Consider the following 23095-nt stretch of genomic DNA (forward strand, 5'->3'; position numbering starts at 1 on the left):
CGGGGGCCACTTCCCCCCCCTGCGCTGGGGCCCCCGTAAATTTTTCGTCAACGATACCAGGGACACCGAAACACCGGGGAACATGAAATTTGGTGGGCATGTAGCCCCACTAGACTTCTACGGAAAAATTTCGTTTGGTCCCCGGGGGCCACCCCCCCCCCCACCCCCACCCCCGCGCTGGGCCCCCCCAAACCCCCAAAAATGCAGTTTTTCCTAAATAACTACCTGAACCGTGGCAACGAGGATGAAGAAATATTTATGGTATGTTGCTCTTAAGGGCCCACATCAACCTAGCCCATAATCACTCATTTGTGATTTGCGCCCCTCCCATAAAAAATGAAAATGCAATATTATTCTGCTTTAACCGCCCCTATCTTCAGTGGAGATGTTCAGAACTGCACCATATTTCATGTGTATGATTAACTTGACAACCTCTGGGGGTATCCTCTGCTAAGTTTTGTAGAATTTCATCCATGGGGGGGTATAAAATAAATTCATTTATGTGCACATTTAGTGACTGTACACTCATCGGCCTGTAGATGGTGCTGTTGAGCGAAGGGTTGCTGGTTTAGGATGATACTGTCACACACACACATGCAGGAATACAAACAAACGCAAGCATGCACACACACTGACATCCACACGCACAGACACACACCCATACACACACATACAAATCCACATGCACAGACACACACACACAAACACACACGCGCACACATGTACGCACACATACATACACGCACAGACACACACACACACACACACACACACACAGACACACACATACACAAACACACACACATACACATACACACACACACACACACACACACACACACACACAGACAGACATGCACATACTATTACTTTTTTTAGGTATATACATAAACACGCAATACAGCCAAATTACTCCACGTCATTTATTTTTGTGGAAAGCCAGTGCAGGCCTGAGCGGCGGTCATATTTTGTACCGCGATGCGGTACATCTAGTTTGTATAGCGCTTTTCACAATACAGATTGTATCAAAGCAGCTTCACAGTATTAAATTAAAATAATACAACAAAGTTTGTTTCAAGAGGAATTTATTGATTGATAAAATTAAATTAAATATCCCCAAAATATCCCCAACTGAGCAAGCCAAAGGCAACAGTGGCAAGGAACCGAAAAACTCCATCAAGTGACCTAATGGTGTCCTAAAACTCCATCAGGTGACCTAATGGAGAAAAAAAACCTTGGGAGAACCCAGGCTCAGTCGGGGGCCAGTTCTCCTCTGGCATTTATGAGCTAGAGGCCGGATTGTAGTTTGAACTGTAGGATTATATGAATGCCTGGCTGAAGAGATGCGACTTTAATCTAGTTTTAAACTGGGAGAGCGAGTCTGAGCAACAAACAGTATCAGGAAGACTATTCCAGAGTTTTGGAGCCAAATGTGAAAATGCTCTCCCTCCTTTGGTGGTTCTGGATATCCTAGGTATGACCAAAAGCCTTGAATTTAGTGATCTTAAAGAGCGCGATGGATTATAGGGTGATAGAAGATCCGTTAAATAGACTGGAGCTAAGCCGTTTAGGGCTTTATAGGTCAGTAGCAATACCTTGTAATTAATACGGAACTTTATAGGTAACCAATGCAGTGATGATAAAATCGGTGTTATATGATCATATTTTCTTGATCTCGTAAGAACTCTAGCGGCGGCATTTTGGACTAACTGTAGCTTGTTTATTGAGGATGCAGGACAACCAGCTAATAAGGCATTACAGTAATCCAGTCTCGAGGTCATGAATGCATGAACTAACTTTTCTGCATCAGAAACTGATAGCATATTACGTAGCTTAGCAATGTTTCTAAGGTGGAAAAAGGCGGTTTTTGTAACATATGAAATATGATTTTCAAAAGACAGGTTGCAATCGAGTATAACACCCAGGTCTTTTACTGTAGAGGATAAAGTAACAGGACATCCTATGATGTTAAAGTTGTATTGTGTGAGGTTTTGTGGGCGGTTTTTTGAACCGATAAGTATTACCTCTGTCTTGTCTGGATTTAATAAAAGAAAATTACGCGTCATCCAATCTTTTATATCTTTAACACACTCTGTCAATTTGGAAAATTTAGCGTTTTCATCCGGCTGTGATGAAATATATATTTGAGTGTCATCAGCATAACAATGGAAACTAATTCCATGTTTCCTTATAATATTTCCAAGTGGCATCATATATATTGAGAATAACAGAGGGCCTAACACAGATCCCTGCGGCACTCCATAGTTTACTGGAGTTATGGTCGATTTTGTGTGTGTCTGAGAGAGAGAGAGAGTGTGTGTGTGTGTCTGAGAGAGAGAGTGTGAGTGAGTGAACGTCATAATTTACTCGTTCACTCCAGAATGCATTGTGTGTATATATATTATAAATATTAATTTCAGTGCATCACTATTAATCCAATTTTTTTAATTGTGTATTTCTATGACAGGAACTCTGTTCGCGCAGAAGTCAGCGTCTGCGGGTGTGTGTGTGTCTCACGCTCCTCCAGCTCGACCCTTCTCTAGCTCCGCCCCCAGCCAAAGCCCCGCCTCCTCCTCCTCCCCCAAGGGGCGGAGCTCCGCGGAACCGTCCACCAGCGGCTCCCCGTAACCCGAGCCGACCGCAAACTGTTGCACAATCAGTACCTCATTCTCTCCTGTCGACTTCGGCTGTCCGCGTGTTTAGAAACATTTACGGTTTTCGCACACGTACATCGACACATATGCATAACATAACATCGCTGGGCCTCGTTCACGAATCACAAGTTAACCGTTCAAAAACACTCTTACTGTAAAACCTCACAATCAACTCAATGCAACGTAAGAATGGATTTGTGAACGGTTTATACAGAAATGTGTTTCATGAACGACGCCCGGCGCTTAAGAGAACGCTAAATACAATCAGAACGTTCAGCCAAACGACGGACAGGTTTTACAGAACTTGAAGATTTTTATTTAGAGTGTGTTTCGATCTGTCTTCTGATTGTTTTCGTGACTTATTTTTTCCTGAATGAACTTTTTCTCTCAAGTTTTCCTCATTTTACATTCATACCTCATACATTCAGCGGTGGAACGTTACGGGAATGTCTTTTACCTCAGGATCTGTAGTTTAGACCTTTTCTGAATGAGTTTTTATTTTGTTTTTGTTTTGTATCGATTTGAATTCGTCAGAATCAGAAATGCTGACGTGGTTTTATGACGGGACCTCACTGACTCTCTTCTATGCATCCGTCTGGACCCGAGGACGGGATCGCTAGGGAAGAGGAAAATCCCGGGATCTTATACAAGGTTCTCTCAAGCGTTTGATGATTTCAGAGCCGTCTGTCTCTCAGAACAACAGTCGAATACCTCAGAAAGCAGCTGAATGTGTCAGTCGATGTTTGGACGAGCGATCGGCCTGCCGTGGATCTGCTCATACGTTTATTTCATCTGGATCTCAGGGCAAGTTTTAAATATATATGGGTGAATCTCATGAAAACAACAACAACAACAACAACATCAAAAATTATATATATAGTATAATATAGTACATAAAATAAAATAAATTATATATATATATATATATTATATATTATGCTGTCAAATCAATTCATCATGATTAATCACATCTGTGTATATACACAAACATTCATGTTAGATGCGATAATCGTGATTAATCGACTTGCCAGCAATAATATACAGTATATATGTATGTGTTTGTGTGTGTGTGTATATATATTAGTGCTGTCAAATACAACAATTGCGATTAATCACATCTAACATAAAAGTTTGTATATACACAAACTTGTTAGATGTGATTTGATTCGAAAGCAATTATATATATATATACACACACACACATTACTTATTTACAAACTTTTATGTAAGATGCGCTTAATCACGAATAATTTATTTGACTGCAATTATATATAAAAATATTATATAAATTATTATATATAATATATATTTGTGTGTGTATGTATATATATATTATATATATACACACACACAATTACAAACTTTTTTGTAAGATGTGATTGATGTGACAGCAATTTTATATATATATATGCACAAATATAGTATGTAATATTATATAAAAATATATATATATATATATTTGTGTGCATGTGTGTGTGTATGTATATATATATATACACACACATATATTATAGAATTACAAACTTTTATGTTAGATGTGATTAATTCCGATAAATTGATGATTTGACAGCACTAATATAATATAATAAAAAAAATTATAAGGAAATTTAAGTCTGTTTTTAGAACCGTTTCATGTCATTGTCATGATAATAGCCTCACAATTTAAAACGTCCAACATGTTTTCTCATTTCTTTCCGCTGATTTTGGATCAAAATATCATGTTTTTCTCAGAGGTTTCATGAGATTCACCCATGAATGGTGTGATGAAGTTCTCAGCGTAACCATCAAATCATTCCACAAACCGAAGCAGAACATCCTCCTCTTTATTGTCCATAAATCACGTTTGCTCTCCGTAACTGGAAGCGTCTCTCTCAGGAAGTACTGTGATGTTTTTAAGTGAACTCGTTATTTTTAAGATGCTATGAATATAATCACTCATGAAGCGTTGTTGTGAAGTGTGGAGATTTACACTACGTACCTCCTGCTGCCATGATGACGGGAAGCAAACGCGCTTCCCGAATACTGTGCGGAATCTGGAATGCTGGACGTGAATCCCTCGATTCTTTCTTTTTGTGTCTTTTTTATTTTTTTCGTGGCAAAACCAAACAAACGTGAACTGTTGCATTTGTACAATCAGGTGGCCAAACCTGCTCACCTTAACCAAACAAACTGCCTTCAGTTCCTGCACAGCTAGATACCAAAGACCAGGTCAAAGGTCACCTGCATTATATTATTGATGCTGTTTTCACAAGCGAGTGTTTCAGTGTCATGAACGTTTGTGATCGACTCCTAGAAGATCTTCAGGGGTGTGTTTCCCGAAAACATCGTTAGCCAACTACGGTCGCAAGTCCCGTCGTTATCGGCAGTTCAACGAGTCGGTGTTTCCCGAAACCATCGTTATAACCAGAGCCCGTCTGCGGAGAGCCTGCCCACTCCCTATTAAGTCCTATTGTACCGAATTTTGGTTGTAGTTCCACCAGAGTTCCACTGGGGGCGATCGCCCATGAGTGCAAAATGAATGGGAGTCTAAGTGACTGAAGGATTGCCGTAAAGCAGTATCTCTGGTCGTGCGATGTGTATGACGTCATTGACATTTTAAAAGACCTTTTAAAGCAAATAAGTGACTCTAAAAAAATCTAACACCCAGCAATGTGTAATTTCTTTGCATCTCCTTTCGAATACAACATTCAAATTACTAGACAAAAAATGATATCCTGAGGAAAGTGGATTTTGAGGGGTATAGCTCTATAGACCTCCATTCATCCTGCACTCGTCCTGTGAGCGCCCTCATGTGGAGGCAGAGTGGAACTGCAACCAGTTCAGAAGCCGGAAGTTTACTGAGAGTGGAAGTTCTCCCGTTATTAGACATTCTCTGGTTATAACGAACATTCGCAAACAGCATCACAGAGTTGTGTTTGGAGCGACACATCTCGACCTGTGGTTAGAAGAAGAGACTCAAATCCTGATCTAGAGTCAAATAATCAAGCGGACATTCAGTACAATCTGTTTTATCTAGAACACATACTAATGTCATTTAGGTCTTTTAGTTTGTCAAGAGATTTAAAGTGTAGTTTCTGAAGAGATCGTGTGTGTGAACGAGCTCTAGTGTGTGTGAACGAGCTCTAGTGTGTGTGAACGAGCTCTAGTGTGTGAGAACGAGCTCTAGTGTGTGTGAACGAGCTCTAGTGTGGCTCTAGTGTGTGTGAACGAGCTCTAGTGTGTGTGAACGAGCTCTAGTGTGTGAGAACGAGCTCTAGTGTGTGAGAACGAGCTCTAGTGTGTGAGAACGAGCTCTAGTGTGTGTGAACGAGCTCTAGTGTGTGTGAACGAGCTCTAGTGTGTGAGAACGAGCTCTAGTGTGTGTGAACGAGCTCTAGTGTGTGTGAACGAGCTCTAGTGTGTGAACGAGCTCTAGTGTGTGTGAACAAGCTCTAGTGTGTGAGAACGAGCTCTAGTGTGTGAGAACGAGCTCTAGTGTGTGTGAACGAGCTCTAGTGTGTGAGAACGAGCTCTAGTGTGTGAGAACGAGCTCTAGTGTGTGTGAACGAGCTCTAGTGTGTGAGAACGAGCTCTAGTGTGTGAGAACGAGCTCTAGTGTGTGAGAACGAGCTCTAGTGTGTGTGAACGAGCTCTAGTGTGTGAGAACGAGCTCTAGTGTGTGAGAACGAGCTCTAGTGTGTGTGAACGAGCTCTAGTGTGTGAGAACGAGCTCTAGTGTGTGTGAACGAGCTCTAGTGTGTGTGAACGAGCTCTAGTGTGTGAGAACGAGCTCTAGTGTGTGTGAACGAGCTCTAGTGTGTGAGAACGAGCTCTAGTGTGTGAGAACGAGCTCTAGTGTGTGTGAACGAGCTCTAGTGTGTGAGAACGAGCTCTAGTGTGTGTGAACGAGCTCTAGTGTGTGAGAACGAGCTCTAGTGTGTGTGAACGAGCTCTAGTGTGTGAGAACGAGCTCTAGTGTGTGAGAACGAGCTCTAGTGTGTGAGAACGAGCTCTAGTGTGTGTGAACGAGCTCTAGTGTGTGAGAACGAGCTCTAGTGTGTGAGAACGAGCTCTAGTGTGTGTGAACGAGCTCTAGTGTGTGTGAACGAGCTCTAGTGTGTGTGAACGAGCTCTAGTGTGTGAGAACGAGCTCTAGTGTGTGTGAACGAGCTCTAGTGTGTGTGAACGAGCTCTAGTGTGTGAGAACGAGCTCTAGTGTGTGAGAACGAGCTCTAGTGTGTGAGAACGAGTCTATGATCGAATCTGGAAATAAAGCAAAATAACTGAGAAAAATGAGAAATATTCCTCAGATGCATGTCTGTAATCTATAGTAAAACATCTCGCATTAATTTGATCTCAAACAGATTCATTAACAGTAGTGATTACTCCAACACTGCGTGACATCGGCCCTGTCCCAAACGGCACACTTCATGTGGACTTTCGGTCTCGTGGACTTAAATTGCGCGTGCTCGCTGAGGCTCATGGCCGTCCCGTTCAGCATTTTAACGCTCTGAAGTGTGCTCAGCAGCGCCCCCTATACACCCTTGAAGCGGTCTTCCACCACACAGATGCAGGCTCCACACACTTTAACTACCCAGGAATCCTTGCGAAAGGCCAATCAGACAACGGATGGGAGGAGATTTCACTCACTGATAATTGTTGACATGCTGAGAAGAAAATATTTCGGTTTTTATGACCTAGATGTACATTTTACCAGTTGTTACCTTCACAAACATTGTGTCATCGACCAGTGGTTGATGTCTCTAACATAATGGCAATAGCGCGTTGAATAATACGATCACATTATGATTCATTAAATAAATAGAACCGAATGTCAGGGCTTTACTGAGTCATATGTAAACATAGTATGAATATTGAAACCTGTAAATTCATCTGAAACTCATGCACATTTTCATTATGTGTTAAAATTGTAATCTTAGTTCAAATGGAACATTATGTATTATTATGTACAACTGTATACATCATTTAAATAAGCATGATGTATCTATTGTCTAATGCCCAGATGGGCATGCTCAATATCAGAGTGTAGAACTGTAAAAGCCGGCTGTGTAGTGGACATAGAGATGAGACGTCGGAGCGCAATAATGTGATTTCTCCTGTCCAACAACAGCCAGACCGTTATCTCCAGCGAGACGATCGAGTCTGTCCCAAAAATACCTCTCAGTGCGCCCTCGTGGACTCGAGCCAAGGGCCCTATAGGTGTGCACTACATGACGTCACCAAAGTGTGGACTCTGAGGAAGTCCACAAGGCCGGAGTGTGCCATTTAACCAGCGTGGCTGAACGACCAATTTGTGACAATACGGTTTCGGGAAACAGTCGTGACTATAGTTGATTTCTTCAGCGAGTTACGGCGGTGTACGGGAAACACACACCAGATCGAGTCTGTTTAACGGGTGTGTATCATGATGATGTAATGGGTGACCAGGGAATGACCAGTGCATTAAAACACATGTGTCTGGTCAGATGATTGTGTCCGGTCTGGAAGAGGAAGGCCATATTGATGTGCTTTCTCTCTATTCTCAGGACATTGATTCTTCTGTTCCAGCTCTGATTCTCCATGTTTGCTGCAGCTCTTCTTCTGTTTGAACTGGATTAAAAACCAGATTGTGCAGATTCTCTCTCCTGTTTTATTGTGACTGTGTCTAATTGCTTTAAAATGCTTCAGGTTTTTGTAGAGCCAGAACAGGTTTCCAGCGTCCAATCAATGGACCATCAGAACAGGTTTTTAACATCACATTTGGTCTCTGAATATATGGCGACTCCTGAGGGTTAGAGTCTAAACTATTCCTGTCAAACAAACAATGTTAAACTCAAGAGATACTGATCCAAGAACAGGTCTAGAGTCTCAATCATCTACTTAGGGAATCGTCAAATTTAAGGGCTGTCTCAATCATAAAATACTTAGTGTGCACTGAAACGTTTGCTCCCTAACAAATCCCACAATGCAGCATGAAAATCAGGGAGCATTTATTCTCACTATGTTCCCTTAATAGAATTTTTTGAAGTGTGAGTGAGACATAAAAACTCAATACACTGCATGACACATGATTTTTGTTGTTATTCAATAATCTGATCTTCAGCTGATTGAGACGCAACCTTTAACGGCCAGGTCACGTGACGCCCGCAGCCTTTTATTAAGTGCACGGTCTGCAAACTTTCCCTCCACTTTATTTAAAATTTCGCGACATAAAAGTATTACTCACATCAATTAATATAAAAACACAACAAAAAAAGTACCCATGTAAGGGCACATGTAATGAACAGTAATGTTCATGTGATGTCACGGCACATTTTCTGGCAAATTGGTTTGCACTCTTTCAGCTGTTCTCGTTAACCGTGATGAACCTATGTGATGAACACGCAGTGTTTTATATCGGTTTGACGCCGAGGGAGAGTTTAAGCCACTGGCAGTCGAAGAATGAGCTACAAATAGGTAGGATTACTTTATTTACATGTGTGTGGTGTTAGAAAATGATCTTGATTTTGCGGGCCAAAGCCGTGTAACATGGTCACATGGTGGAAAAATAACTGTCCTCAGAAATGAAAATAGAACAAAACTATACTGGCATGAAGTTGGTTTGACGTTGGACGTTCGATATTCGCATATTTAGGGACCGTCTCAAAATTACATGCGACATTGGTATAAACGTTTCTAACTTCAATAGCATTTGAAGACAATGACTTACAGTCATAAAACCAACTGTACATTGTTCACCCAGGTCTCAGGTATGATGCACACCTTTTAGATTTTTGATATTTATGACAATAAACTGCTAAATCATATGCAAATATTGTTATGTATTTCACTACTGTATGGGGTCATACACAAAATATGACAATATTTAAAGCTCAATAGCATTTGAAGACAATGACTTACAGTCATAAAACCAACTGTACATTGTTCACCCAGGTCTCAGGTATGATGCACACCTTTTAGATTTTTGATATTTACGACAATAATAATAATAATAATAATTCATTACATTTATATAGCGCTTTTCTCTGCACTCAAAGCACTTTACATAGAAGGGGGAATCTCCTCAATCACCACCACTAATGTGCAGCATCCACTTGGATGATGCGACGGCAGCCATATTGCGCCAGAACGCCCACCACACACCAGCTTACTGGTGGAGAGGAGACAGTGATGAAGCCAATCAGTGTATGGGGATGATTAGGAGGCCATGATGGACAGAGGCCACTGGGCAAATTTGGCCAGGATGCCGGGGTTACACCCCTACTCTTTCGAAAGACATCCTGGGATTTTTAATGACCACAGAGAGTCAGGACCTCGGTTTAACGTCTCATCCGAAGGACGGTGCTCTTCGACAGTATAGTGTCCCCGTCACTATACTGGGGCGTTAGGACCCACACAGACCACAGGGTGAGCACCCCCTACTGGCCTCACTAACACCTCTTCCAGCAGCAACCTGGTTTTCTCAGGAGGTCTCCCATCCAGGTACTAACCAGGCTCAGCCCTGCTTAGCTTCAGTGGGCAACCAGTCTTGGGCTACAGGCTGACATGGCTGCTGACATGGCAATAAACTGCATAGTTACTCTATTCTATAGAGGATGTTCATAATTTAGATGAATTCAGATGAGCCAAGACTTCAAATACCAGCCATCATAATTCAAATATAAACAAACAAAGGCTGTGTCTACACCACACACAAGAGTCTGGATTAGTTGAATGAATGAATGAATGAATGAATGAATAAAGTTTAGTTTCATAGTTTCATGTATGAAATTTTGTTAACTATTTAGTTATCTATTATCTGTTAATTATCTATTATCTATTTAGTTTAATCTTTTTTTTTATCTTGCACAGTATCTCCACGCAGCATCCAGCCAGGTGTTTGTGCTAGACCCAAAGGGACATGATGAACAAGCTAAATCCATGCATGCAGCCAGTAAATTTCGGTTAGATTTTTGCTTGTTATATACCGTAGAATGAAAAATACAAAACTGGTATGCACAGCCCAAACACCCAGATTGGGCTCAGGTGCAGGACATCAAAATAACATAAAAAAAAGAAGAAAAGTGTATTTTTTGTTGTGTTTTTTTTTGGGGGTAGGGATAATGGAGAATTGACAAAACAATATAGGGTAGAAGAGTGGGGATTTGATCAGGAAAATACTCTATGATCCAGGACACATCCCCTCACTGTAGAACAACAGAAACTGATTTGTCACTGATTTGGCACCTTTCTCTACATTTAGACGAGGGATGTCAAACTCAGTTCCTGGAGGGGCACATCCCTGAAGAGTTTAGCTTCAACCCTAATTAAACACACCTGATCAGCTAATCGTTGGTAAAAGTTGGTTTTATGACTGTAAGTCATTGTCTTCAAATGCTATTGAAGTTAGAAACGTTTATACCAATGTCGCATGTAATTTTGAGACGGTCCCTATATATGCGAAATTGCGAATATCGAACGTCCAACGTCAAACCAACTTCATGCCAGTCAAAAACTCATAAGCCCAAATCAGAAATCAGGCTTTTGTAAATAATAATAACATAAGAAGTCGAAATGACATGGGCCTACTAATGTTTATGAGAGGAAAAATCGAAATAGTTGTATTTTCACTTTTGTTTTATTTCATAATTAGGCCTACTTTCTATGTCATAACTTCGACTTTTTATGTCGTAATTGACCGATTCTCCGTCATTCTCAGAACTTCTGTCTTTAACATTAAAAAGCTTTGAAATTTAGCCTCACTGAAAACAATCAGTCAATCGGGGGGAAAAAATGGGGTAAGGGGCTTTTTATTTTCATATGATGGATGGACGCCTATCTATATTTCTATTGACTACTAGAACTGAAAGAAATGACAAATGTCCTGTGGTGATGAAAACGAGTCGAGTGACTCAGTCCTGGTGAACCTCGAGGTGGCGCTCGTCACGACCAGTGTAAAGATCCATTTGCACCCAATTAGGCTCAGTGATTACATACATATTTAGCGCCACATCATTATCATAGACAGGTAGGCTACAGACAATTATAAATAATATCTGCACTTCATGACATCACATTAAATACTGCGTCATCATTCATACCCCTAGGTGATAAAGTCTGAAGGGTAAAAATCCCAAACAGTTCACGTCTCTGTAAGAGCAATTCAGTATCACCTCCTCTAGATGACACATTCACTTTTTCAATCCCACAAAAACGTAAGGAGGAGACATTATGATTCAAAGATAAAAAATGAGCCGCAACTGGGTGATTTACATATTTTCTTCTAATTCTTCGTTTCAATTGACGTGACGTTTTTCCCACATAACCTAAACCACAGGGACAACGAATCAAACAAACAACATGAGTGGAAACACAAGTAATCATAGAATTGATTATATATTTTTTTACCAGTTCTTGGATGACAAAAAAAATATTTACTTAGCACTTAGCTAGGGTGACCATATTCCAGGGGCCTGTACCATGAAGCTGGTTTAGATGGCTAGCCGGCTATGTTTCAGTTTAGTTTCTGCCAACCCTGGGTTTTAGGTACTATGAAAGTAGCTTGGCTTTAATCGGTGTTCGTTGCCATGGTATCTTACGCTGCACGGCTAACCTGCTCCGGGGCAGGTTATGTTCTGGATTCAAGATCTCAGACTGAAGTTTGACCAATCAGCTGAGAGCAAAGAAACATATAGGTGACGTAACCTCTGCAGGAGTACATGAATAGTTTCATTAATAGTGTTCCCCGGACATTTATCGGCCATGTCCATAAAAGAGGGCTTTTATAAAATTGCCGGTAAGATATATTGATAGGGTGACATCACATGAGCACTTTTTTTTTATTTTTAAAAAAAAGCAAATTGCACAAATGTACTATACAATATAATACATGTTAAGAATTATTTTAAATCTTTATTATTATTCTGTTAATCTTATGATAGGATTCCCTAGCTTTCTTAGTAGTACAAATACGTTCTATATTTATGTAAAATTATGTATGTGTAGCCTATGTGTAATATAGCCTATAGCCTATTTTTATAATATATAAAAAATGTGCATGTATCATTTTTTTATATATTATAAAAATAGGCTATAGGCTATATTACACATATAGGCTACACATACATACATAATTTTACATAAATATAGAACGTATTTGTTTAACTTACACATTAACAATCAGCAATCTTTCTCCAACAGTCTTCTCTTGCTTTGGCAGCAGAGCCCGTATTGTTTCGAGCTTGAAATACATATTTAAATTCATCGTAATTCTGAATGATTATCTCTTGCTCCTCCGCGGGAAAATATATCGCTCTCGCTCTACCCGCGATTGGTTGTTCAGTGTCGACGTCACTCTTTTATGTGCACGCGCGCGTGGAGTAATCATAGCTTAAGGATCAAAGCCTGAGTTGACAGAGAAAGTTGATGAGCTGCATCATGGTACCAATAAAGCCTGATTGCATCGGTTTGGTTTTGTCAACTCAAAACTAATCCTGTAACCTCGAGTTTGTTCAGCTACCTTCATGGTACAGGCCCCAGGACATGTCCGGCCGGGATTTCGAGATCGCCCAAAATATCCGGGATACGGCTTTTGCTTTCTCGTCGCCATTCTTTTTGTTTACATGCACAGCTTTTGATTCAGTTGGACTGAATTAATTCCGATTGGTGAATCTAAATGTAGTGTTTACATGAACGCTAAACAAGTGATCGGTTGATGTGCGTTCTAGCATTGCTAAGAAAATTCCTGTGTTTTCGTCTCGATCGGGATCCGTGTGAAGCAGAATGCATGACCTGCAAAGCTGGCACGTACGTGTCAGTGTCAAATAATGTAAGAATGTAAACATAATGAATGGTGACTGTAGAAAGCAAAAGCCGAATCCTGGGCATTTTGGGCGATCTCGAAATCCTGGCCAGATATGTCCTGGTTAAACAGGACGTATGGTCACCCTAACTTAGCACAATATTCCCACAGCGATAGTTACCATTCTGTACAGGACTAAGTAAACTCTGTGACGGACGAGGACTAACACTCTGAAAACGAGCATGTACTAAACGATCTTTTACATTCCTAGCTCGTTTATACACATTTAAAGGAGGATGCTGAACATTTTTGAATGGCGAAATGCCGAAAATTATCTTCGGAATGAGGTATAGGCTACCCATGGGATATCAGACCTGAAAATACCACGTCTCACTTGAGTGATACTCAGCCGAGAGAATGGACCACGGCTGAGTGACATCTCGATTTCATAAGCGAACGAGAAGAAATGGATCGCCTTCTTTAACGGACAGAGTGAATGTAAAAAACATTGGCACTTGTTGTCTATGATCCGGAGCTGAGGGAACATTTTCAACATCCTGAAATGTGTGTAGTGTTAGAAAATTCTGTATGACAATTCTCATAACCTCAGAATATGTCAGAGATGTTTAGTCTGGAAATATGTGGATGATGCCATAACTATGAATCCCGAATAAGAAATCAGGCTTTTGTAAATAATTGTTTGTGACATAAAAAGTCGTGTTATGTATCACGAAATTATGGCTCGTTATAATTCCTCATTTTAATCTCATCATGACTTAGTATGTCATAATTTAGATTTTTATGTCGTAATTGACTGATTCTCCGTCATTCTCTGAACTTCTGTCACATAAAAATACAGTTTTGAAATTGAGCCTTTTACTGAAAACATTCATTCAATCAAACAATTTTCTGGTAACTGGCTTTTTATTCTCACATGATGGATGTTGGACCTAGTTATGAGTTTCTTAAAGATGTCTTTTTATATTAATACGCCTATCTATATTTCTGTTATTGACTGCTAGAACTGAAAGAAATGACAAATGTCCTGTGGTTTTCATGTGGAAACGAGTCGAGTGACTCAGTCCTGGTGAACCTCGAGGTGGCGCTCGTGCACAGAGAGAGAGACTTTTGACTTTAAGATCACTTTATTTACAAAAACATTAAAGATTTAACATTTTTATTAAAAAAAAAAAACTTTTAAAACCAACTAGAAAGAGAGCAATGGATAAAAAAAAAATAAAAAAAACCCAAGACATAAAATAGCAACAACAACAAAAAAATCCTAATTTTAATCTCATAATGTATGTCATAATTTAGATCTCCATCATTCTCTGAACTTCTGTCACAAAAAAATACAGTTTTGAAATTGAGCCTTTTAGGCAAGGCAAGGCAAGTTTATTTATATAGCACATTTCATACACAATGGCAATTCAAAGTGCTTTACATAGAAGAAATTAAAATAATAAAAAGAAATAAGAATAATTAAAACAGTTTAGAAAAATAAAATAAAATACAGTACTTTTAAAAATAAAAAAAGAATATTTATTATAGATCTTTCTTTCAAAGGATTCCCTTAAGACTTAAATCTTTCAACCATCTTTTAACCTTCAATCTTCTTACGACTTCCATCTATCAACTTTCCTTTAACTTTCTTTTCTCCCTCATTTACTCACACGTTCTTTTCACTTTCTTTAGCACTTTAGCACTGCGTTCACATTCTTTCTCAGACGAAAACTTTAATATCGTCATTTAAATACTGTTCTACTTTCAAACCCACATTAATACACGTCACTTTCACATTATCACTTTCTTTTACACCTTCTGAGTGGGCATTACAGTTACGGGCTAAATGCCCTGCTGACATAGGAGAAATTAAAATAATTAAAAGAAATGAGAATAATTAAAACAGTTTAGAAAAATAAAATAAAATACAGTACAGTACAAACAGTCGGACGAACAGCGGCACAGTGCTCATTCAGTAAATGCACAGTTAAACAGAAGTGTTTTGAGTCTGGATTTGAATGTGACCACTGTAGGAGCACATCTGATCTCTTCTGGAAGCTGGTTCCAGCATAATAGCTAAAGGCAGACTCGCCATGTTTAGAGTGAACCCTTGGTATTTCTAGCTGATATGATCCTAATGATCTGAGTGATCTGTTGGGTTTATATTCAGTGACGAACAGCGGCACAGTGCTGTTTGAGAGCATTTCACTGGGAATCTGGCTTGGGGGGTTTGTCAGTCTCTCTACAGTAGCAAAAAGAGTGCGTGTGTTGTTTAAATTGCTGTTTATAATATTTGAGAAGAAAGTCTGTCTAGCTTTGCCTAGTTCCATATTGAAAGCATGAAGGCTGTCTTTGTAGATGTTATAACTTATAATGGACTACAAGTTTTGTCTTCCGCCACATGCGCTCTGCTTTTCTGCATTGTCTTTTCATATTTTGCACTGCTGTTGAGTTTCTCCAAGGTGCTTTTTGTCTGCCACTCTTCTTCCTGACTTTCACAGGAGCAATATCATCAATTGCACTTTTAACTTTTGAGTTAAAAGAATCAAGGAGAAAATCAACAGAGTCTGCAGATATGCTTGGTGTTAAAGATATAGCCTTCATAAATAGTACACTAGTGTTCTCATTTAAGCATCTCTTCTTGACAGACACAGATCTAGCTTCAGTGGCAGGAGAGATCAATATATCAAAGAAAATACAGAAATGATCAGACAGTGCTACATCCTTAATAACAGTCGATGAAATGTTTAGACCCTTACTGATAAGTAAATCTAGAGTGTGTCCATGATTGTGTGTGGGTCCATGTACATGCTGAGTCAGATCAAAAGTTTTTAAAACAGTTTTGATTTCTTTTGCCATATTGTTTTCTGCATTATCTATGTGATTGTTAAAATCTCCAGCAATGGCAAAACAGTCAAACTCTGAGGTAATTGTTGATAACAGTTGATAACAGATAACAAAATGATTTTCATTCATTTTACTGAAAATTTTCATTCAATCAAACAAAAAATTTTTTGGTAACTGGATTTTTATTCTCACATGATGGATGTTGGACCTAGTTATGTGTTGCAAAGATGTCTTTTTATATATTTATTAATACGCCTATCTATATTTCTGTTATTGACTGCTAGAACTGAAAAAAAAGGACAAATTGACACCAACCTTGAGGTGGCGCTCGTGCACAGAGAGAGAGAGAGAGAGAGAGAGAGAGAGAGAGAGAGAGAGAGAGAGAGAGAGAGAGAGAGAGAGAGAGAGAGAGAGAGAGAATGTTGTCCAGCTGTGGTTTTTATTGATTGTATTTTTCTCTTGTAACAGCTTCACTCAGGAGGAGGTTTGTGCTTCTCCGGTCTCGTCGTGTTAGATTTGTTGGTAATTTTTAACTCCTTTTTTTTTAACTCTTAAATATATAACTCGTTTGTCTTTTCTTGGTTTAAGTTCCTAAACCTTCTGTGACTTCACTCATTGGGTTTGTGCATGTTTTCTATATTGTTGTGATCATGACTACAACCCAGATAGCAAAAAATATCGGCACGGCTTCTTTTTGCCGCCGGCCCCAAGCTGTCGGCTATAGGTGCGTCCCGCTGGCGGCGATGAAACGTTTGCCGCCGAATACGTCACTCCCATTTCTTGCGAGATGCCGCCGGCGAACAGCCGCCGGGCCGCCGACTTCATTCTCTCTGGCGGTTGCCGCCGTCTAAATGAACCGCGGCCGGCTGGCGGCAAGACGCTTTGAAATCGACCAGCCATGAGTGAAACTGACAGCATCTTAACTACTTTTCACATTTAAAGCGATTATAATTATTATGTGAATTATATACATTTTTGTTGTTGCTCCAAAGCCATTAGGGGTTATAACAGATTTTACTCTGATTCCATGATAAGGTTTAGGAAATTACATTTAAATTACTTTGAAACTCTGAAGCGATAATATGTAAAATATATAGAATTATTTTATTCACTTAAGGTGACAATTCTTTACATTTCTTTGATTTATGCACAATTTGAGATGCACCAATAGACCAAAAAGAATTCCTTTTGTAAAACTTACTTGGCAATAAATATCTTTCTGATTCTGATTAGTTTTTAAAATAAATATTTCATTCATGGTATGAACAATTTAGCAGAATAAATGGATGAAGTTAGATTTTTCACCAATGCTTGAAATCAGTGAACAGTGAAAGACATCTGCAACTTGGCCAAAATCTTGGGTTTGCTTTATATTTTTTTTATTAATTTGCAACCATGGTAATGTCTATGAGAAACATGAAAATCCCTGTTTTGACCTGAAGGATAAAGTGAAATATTTATAAATATTTTGTCTCTCTGTCACTCCAGGAAATTGTGGTTATGTCTTTCATTGTTTTACAAGCTCAATTTTTAATTTATTTTACATTTTACATGTATAAGGGATTACTTTGCAGTTTGCAATTGCGAGTTTTGCGACCTGTACAAATGTTTAAGAAAGTGTTAAAGCACAAACAGAGAAGTACCTCCACCGGTCGAGAGGGGCAGCACCTAAAAAACTGAAGCAGATTTACTCGTCTCGTCACACGGTTTCAGTATTTGGAGAGAGGAAATATACGATCTTTTAAGTAAGTACATTTTTCCTTTTTGTTTAACGCAATATTACTATGTTCATTTTTTACATTGTTTTTAGTTCTTCTTCTTAAAATCTGTTCTTGCCTAACTAGTCAAGCTAAAGTAAGTTAGCCTTGTTTGCAAAGTTTCCGCCATGCTTCCGCCATGCTTCCGCCATAGCTAGGCTAACGTTACTTAGTTTCTTCCTGGCGTTGAGTTTTTTTCTTCTTCTAAGTATGTTTAACTGTTATGTATGTTTATACAAGTGTGAGTACATGTGGTTTAAGATAGTATTGGTCAGTCGAATTAACTAACGTTACAGTTCCTGAACTACGGTGGGAATGGTAACGTTAGCAAAATCTTCACGACAAGAAAGACTGATCAGTATAACTTGTGTTGTTTTCTAACTAAACATGATTATGCTGCTAGTCTAGATTACAGTGTTCGCTACCACATGCTGTTTCACCTTTTTTACACACTGAGTTCAAGCATTTTCTAACGTTACATGTTAAATGTATCTAGCTACAGTAGGTAGCCAAACTTTACATCTAGAAAGACTATTGTTTAACTTTTGGTGTTTTCTTACAAAAATAACGATGTATATAGGTTTTTTATATGATTTTGTTTGTCTGAACATGGTTTTCTGTTGATCCATTTGTGAAAATTACTGCTTTTTCGAAGGTGTGAGCATTTTAATGTTGTTGATTTTGCCTGAAATTTTTTTTATCAAAAAGTATACTTTATGCTAATGTTTCTTCTATTTTAGATGCTTCACATTGTTCAGTTTATCAACAAGGAGGATCTGCCATTTGCAGTGGTTCCGCAAGAGTGGCTCAGCGAAGGGCATGTGCCACTGGCCCCCATTTAACCTCCGCAAAAAAGACAAAGGAACAATTTAGCCATCCGCTGCACACCTCCACACAGCACCTGGGAGAAACATCATTTTAAGTTCATGAAGGGAGCAGGTAAATGGGTCTGACTTGTACATTTGATTTTCCTTTATTTCATCTGTGTAATTTATTTGTCTGTTTATTGTGGATAGCGGAATCTTTCATTCATTATTATTATTATTATCATCAAATTTCTGTTTCCTCTTTCTTAGAACCAGGTTTCTCCCCAGTAATCCAGAATCCGCCAAGAGTTTGAGTACAAGTAAGTGATGTTATTTGTGAAGTTTTTTTGTCTTGGAAACTATTGCTTCTATTTAAAGTTGGCATGAACTGGAAGTTACAAACGACTTTTCTCCAGTGTTGTGACGTATTTCCAAGTGAAAGGGAATATTGAATAGAGGAGCAGGGTTTTACTCTAGCGCTCCTCCTCTCCATCTCTGCTCATAGCAGACTAATGGTTTGAGGGGAGTTGCTACGCCCTCACGCCATTGCACATGACCGGAAGAGAAGTCGTTTCGAGGGGGGAGGGAAGGGTAACGTATTTGATTAAATATTATAAGGGTACATGAATAAAAAATGAAGTGCACAGATGAATCATTTACATAAACACTACAATATTACATATAAAAATACAAATTGTAAAATTTGATTTCATGCTGACTTTAAGATGATGAATCCTTTAATCATAATCTGTTTTTCACTAGGACACTTGATGGGATTCGCTGCAGCAGTTTCTGGATGAAAGGTGTTGAGGTGTGTTGTACATTCCATTAGTTTTGCACAGTTCAATTATTGTTTCATTACTGAATATGCAATACTCTGCATTGAAATGAAAGCTGTTATGTTTGCTCCCCCAGCTCATCAAGTACTAAGCTTTACTCCCCCGGCAGCAAATTTACCCTGGCAGCATATGGGTGAAAACTCTGGAGGTATGTAATACGTTGCGCTTAACTAAGTGTTACATTTAAGTCCAATTCATTAAATGTATGCAATAACTTCAAACATATTTTTACATGTCAATGATTATCAATAGGAGGGAGAAAGTCATTGCTCTATTGTTGGCCCTTGTACTCCAATGGCATCTCGTGTCAAGCATGAAGTTTTCAGCTGTGAAGGTATATTCTAGCCCTATGTCTTAATGTCCAGTGTTTTAACAGTATTGCAAATAGTGCCTTTAGTTGTTTGTTTTATTTTTAAAATGTAGAACCAAGCCCTGAGGGAAAGCAATGCACGAGCAGGTGAGAACTTGCACTGTTTCTTAAATTGTACTTTTTTGTGTGTGATGTAAGTCCAAAATGACCATATGCCTTTCATTTTGTAGCTTTGGATGACAGCGGCTCACTTCAAGAGCAGGTGAAGCAAGTTCAACAAACAATGTTGAAGACGTTTGCTTGCACTGGGCAATCAGGTACAACTTGCAAACAGCACCTGTGGTTGTTGGTTTAATTCCCACTGGGGCTACCTGTACATGTAGTAGACCTAGATATAAATGTCATAGTTTAGTAGTTGAGGGACCAGGACTGACTATTTTATTCTGGGAAACCCTGTAGGTGCAGATCAGACCCTTATGCTGTGACGTCTTGCAGAGTTTGGCGATGTTGGAGTTATCCCTGTCAGGGGATCTGTTACTCCCCCTACACACCCAGGAAGATTTGCCGTGTCTTGACAACAGTTTGAAGCAGGATAAAAAGCTCCAGGAACAATTTGTAAGTTTGCTGATTATAACGCCATAGAGTAATCTAAAAAGTAAAATTTAAGATTGTAAACTGCATATATTACAGTCTGAATCCTTAGCCTTTCACATTTTTTATTTATTTATGAGAAGCTTCAGAGAAATGTAATTTGTAACACTTTTTTGGATTTTCAGCTCGGTGTGGGGGATAAAGAATGTTTTAGAGACATGTTCCTTTAGACCAGTGGTTCTCAATTCCAGTCCTCGGGACCCACTGCTCTGCACTTTTTGTATGTCTCTCTTATCTGACACACTCAGTTCAGTTCATGGAGTCTCTCCTAATGAGCTGATGATCTGGTTCAGGTCTGTTAAATAAGGGAGACATACAAAATGTGCAGAGCAGTGGGTCACGAGGACTGGAATTGAGAACCACTGCTTTAGACCATTGTTCAAAGTAAGTTGGATATTTTTTTTATTATATTTAAGTAGATGTGTATGGCCTCATGCAATTCAAATGAAATGACAGATCTGTATATTCTAAATTAGCCATCCGGAAGAACCTGGCAACCCAGGATGCCACTGATGAAGCGGTCTAGGTTAACGTTTCGCGTTACCTGAAAGGAGCATCTGACCGTGAAGGCAGAAAAAGGCACCGCACAGCTGAGAGGGACCCACAGCCGACCACTTAGGCTGACTACTGACACCCCAGAATCACTGACAACTGGAATCCTTTCTTTATCTTGCAGTCAGTAACATCAAGACCCCTAAAGAAGTCAGAAGTGTCACACTATACTCACTAACTGTGGAAATTACTTTCTTTTTTTTCTTTTTTCAAATAATGCTTGTAAGTCCTTGTGCCACAGGTCAGCATTGCAGCTATAATGGTCTATTCTACTCCAGAGCTTTACTATAAATTACTACCACTTAACCTATTGTTAGAAATGGCTTGTAAATGTGATGTCATACTTTGATTTATTTGGTATCCTGCACATTATTTCGTATCAAGTATTCTCTTTACTTGTCATAATGTTTACAGGTAATTTTTTTCACCCTAGAGCTGTCCTCTTTATATGAACAATTATTGTAAGAGTTGTAATTTGCTTGTAAGGCTGTTTTTTGTTTTTGTTTTGTTTTTTACCAAAATTTAATAAGAAACCTGCATGTTAGTATATTGATTTATTTATTTTTCTGTTATGTTTCAGTGATCTGACACATCTTGTTTAAATGACAGTTAATGTACTTTGAAATGTGGAATAAAAATGCCAAATGGATATTTGTCTGGTTTGAGCAATCATTATTCTTGATAAACTGCATGCTATAAATATTAAATATTATATATAGCCAGAATAAGCGGCGGCAGATCGCTCGAAAATAGCGCTAGCCTCCGGCGGGCCGCGGAAGGGCCGCCTTCAATATAAAGGCGGCGGGACGGCGGTTGGCCCGCGGGCCGGCCGCGGAACGAAGGCGGTAGGAAGGCGGCTGCCGCTTTTAAAAAGCGGCTGCCGCCGGCGGTGCGCCGTCCAACGTGTTTGCGATGTCGCCGTTCTGCCGCTTCTACTGCCGCCGGAGCGCCGACGGTGGGCCGCCGACTCATTGCTATCTGGGAATACAACCTTGTTTCATTTAATTAAAAGTTAGGCCTACATTTAGGAGAAATCCCATGTAAATGCATGTGAACATGTAAAGTTTAGCACTTTACCACAAAAACAAGGTAAACATTGGACACTGAGTATGGTTCACAGGGCTTTCAACTTTAAGATAAAGTTTGACTTTATATCTTCAGTGGTATTTTATTTTTATTTTTTTTCAATATGGCTTTTATTCTAGATTAGGGCTGGTGCGATATATCGATATATTTTTAAATGTGAAATGGAATTAGATCATATCGCATATATAGCAAACCTCTGCCCCGGAGCTCTCTGCACTGCTCCCCGCTCCTCCTCCTCTTCCACACTGCGTGCGTGTTTAGAGCATGATATGTTATGAGAGGCGAATCATGACTACTTCAGAAAACCCAGCACAATAGGAACTACCAGGCAGTGACATAAGTGTACGCTGAGATAAAGTTTTTCACCTCAGAAAAACGGACTTTCTTGTCCTGTCAGCCGTTATCCTGTAGTCGTAGCGCACACTCTTCTATTGCACGCGCAAATGCGGCGGCGCGCGCTGTGTATCGCCTCACTGTATATCAATTACACGAAATAAAAGTAATGCAGGTATGATTTTCATTCTAGGAGCAGTTTCCATGTTTCATTAACAGTTATTGTTAATATTGTGTATTCACCATGGTAACTGTCGTTTCCATATTAACCCCAAAATGCCACTTTATTTTTCTTTGTTATTTTTACAATATTTTTAAATGACTGTAGTGGCTCATACCAACATTGTAAAACTAGTTTGGGACTGCTATTTAATAGCTTTAGCATAGGCCTAATGTTTATTTATTAGTACTAGTCTTATTAGTCTTACAATTTATGTGTATGTTAAGTAAAGGGGGACAGTACTTGTGTGTGTGTGTGTGTGTGTGTGTGTGTGTGTA

General features: G+C 39.3%; 1 protein-coding gene and 1 long non-coding RNA gene across 3 annotated transcripts in view; both read left to right on the plus strand.

The window, feature by feature from the left end:
* Nucleotides 1–3958, plus strand: part of LOC309507911 (AT-rich interactive domain-containing protein 3B) — a 65877-nt gene extending 61919 nt beyond the window's left edge. Inside the window, exon 9 of the mRNA XM_082182359.1 lies at nucleotides 2468–3958. Within this exon, the coding sequence (XP_082038485.1) occupies nucleotides 2468–2628 (161 nt within the window). The 3' untranslated portion in view covers nucleotides 2629–3958. The remainder of the gene's footprint in view (nucleotides 1–2467) is intronic.
* A 13325-nt stretch (nucleotides 3959–17283) lies between these two features.
* On the plus strand, nucleotides 17284–21827 carry LOC309507944. Of its 2 annotated transcripts, none has more exons than XR_014209300.1 (10): nucleotides 17284–18008; nucleotides 18761–18959; nucleotides 19097–19146; nucleotides 19589–19637; nucleotides 19742–19813; nucleotides 19918–19999; nucleotides 20089–20122; nucleotides 20206–20292; nucleotides 20471–20590; nucleotides 21103–21827. It is a non-coding gene; the product is annotated as an uncharacterized lncRNA (long non-coding RNA). The 2 variants fall into 2 exon arrangements; XR_014209301.1 differs by having other exon boundaries at nucleotides 17812–18008; nucleotides 20435–20590.
* Nucleotides 21828–23095: the final 1268 nt, after the last annotated feature.

Source organism: Leuciscus leuciscus, assembly GCF_965113295.1.
Source record: "Leuciscus leuciscus genome assembly, chromosome: 10".
Classification (NCBI taxonomy): Eukaryota; Metazoa; Chordata; class Actinopteri; order Cypriniformes; family Leuciscidae; genus Leuciscus; species Leuciscus leuciscus.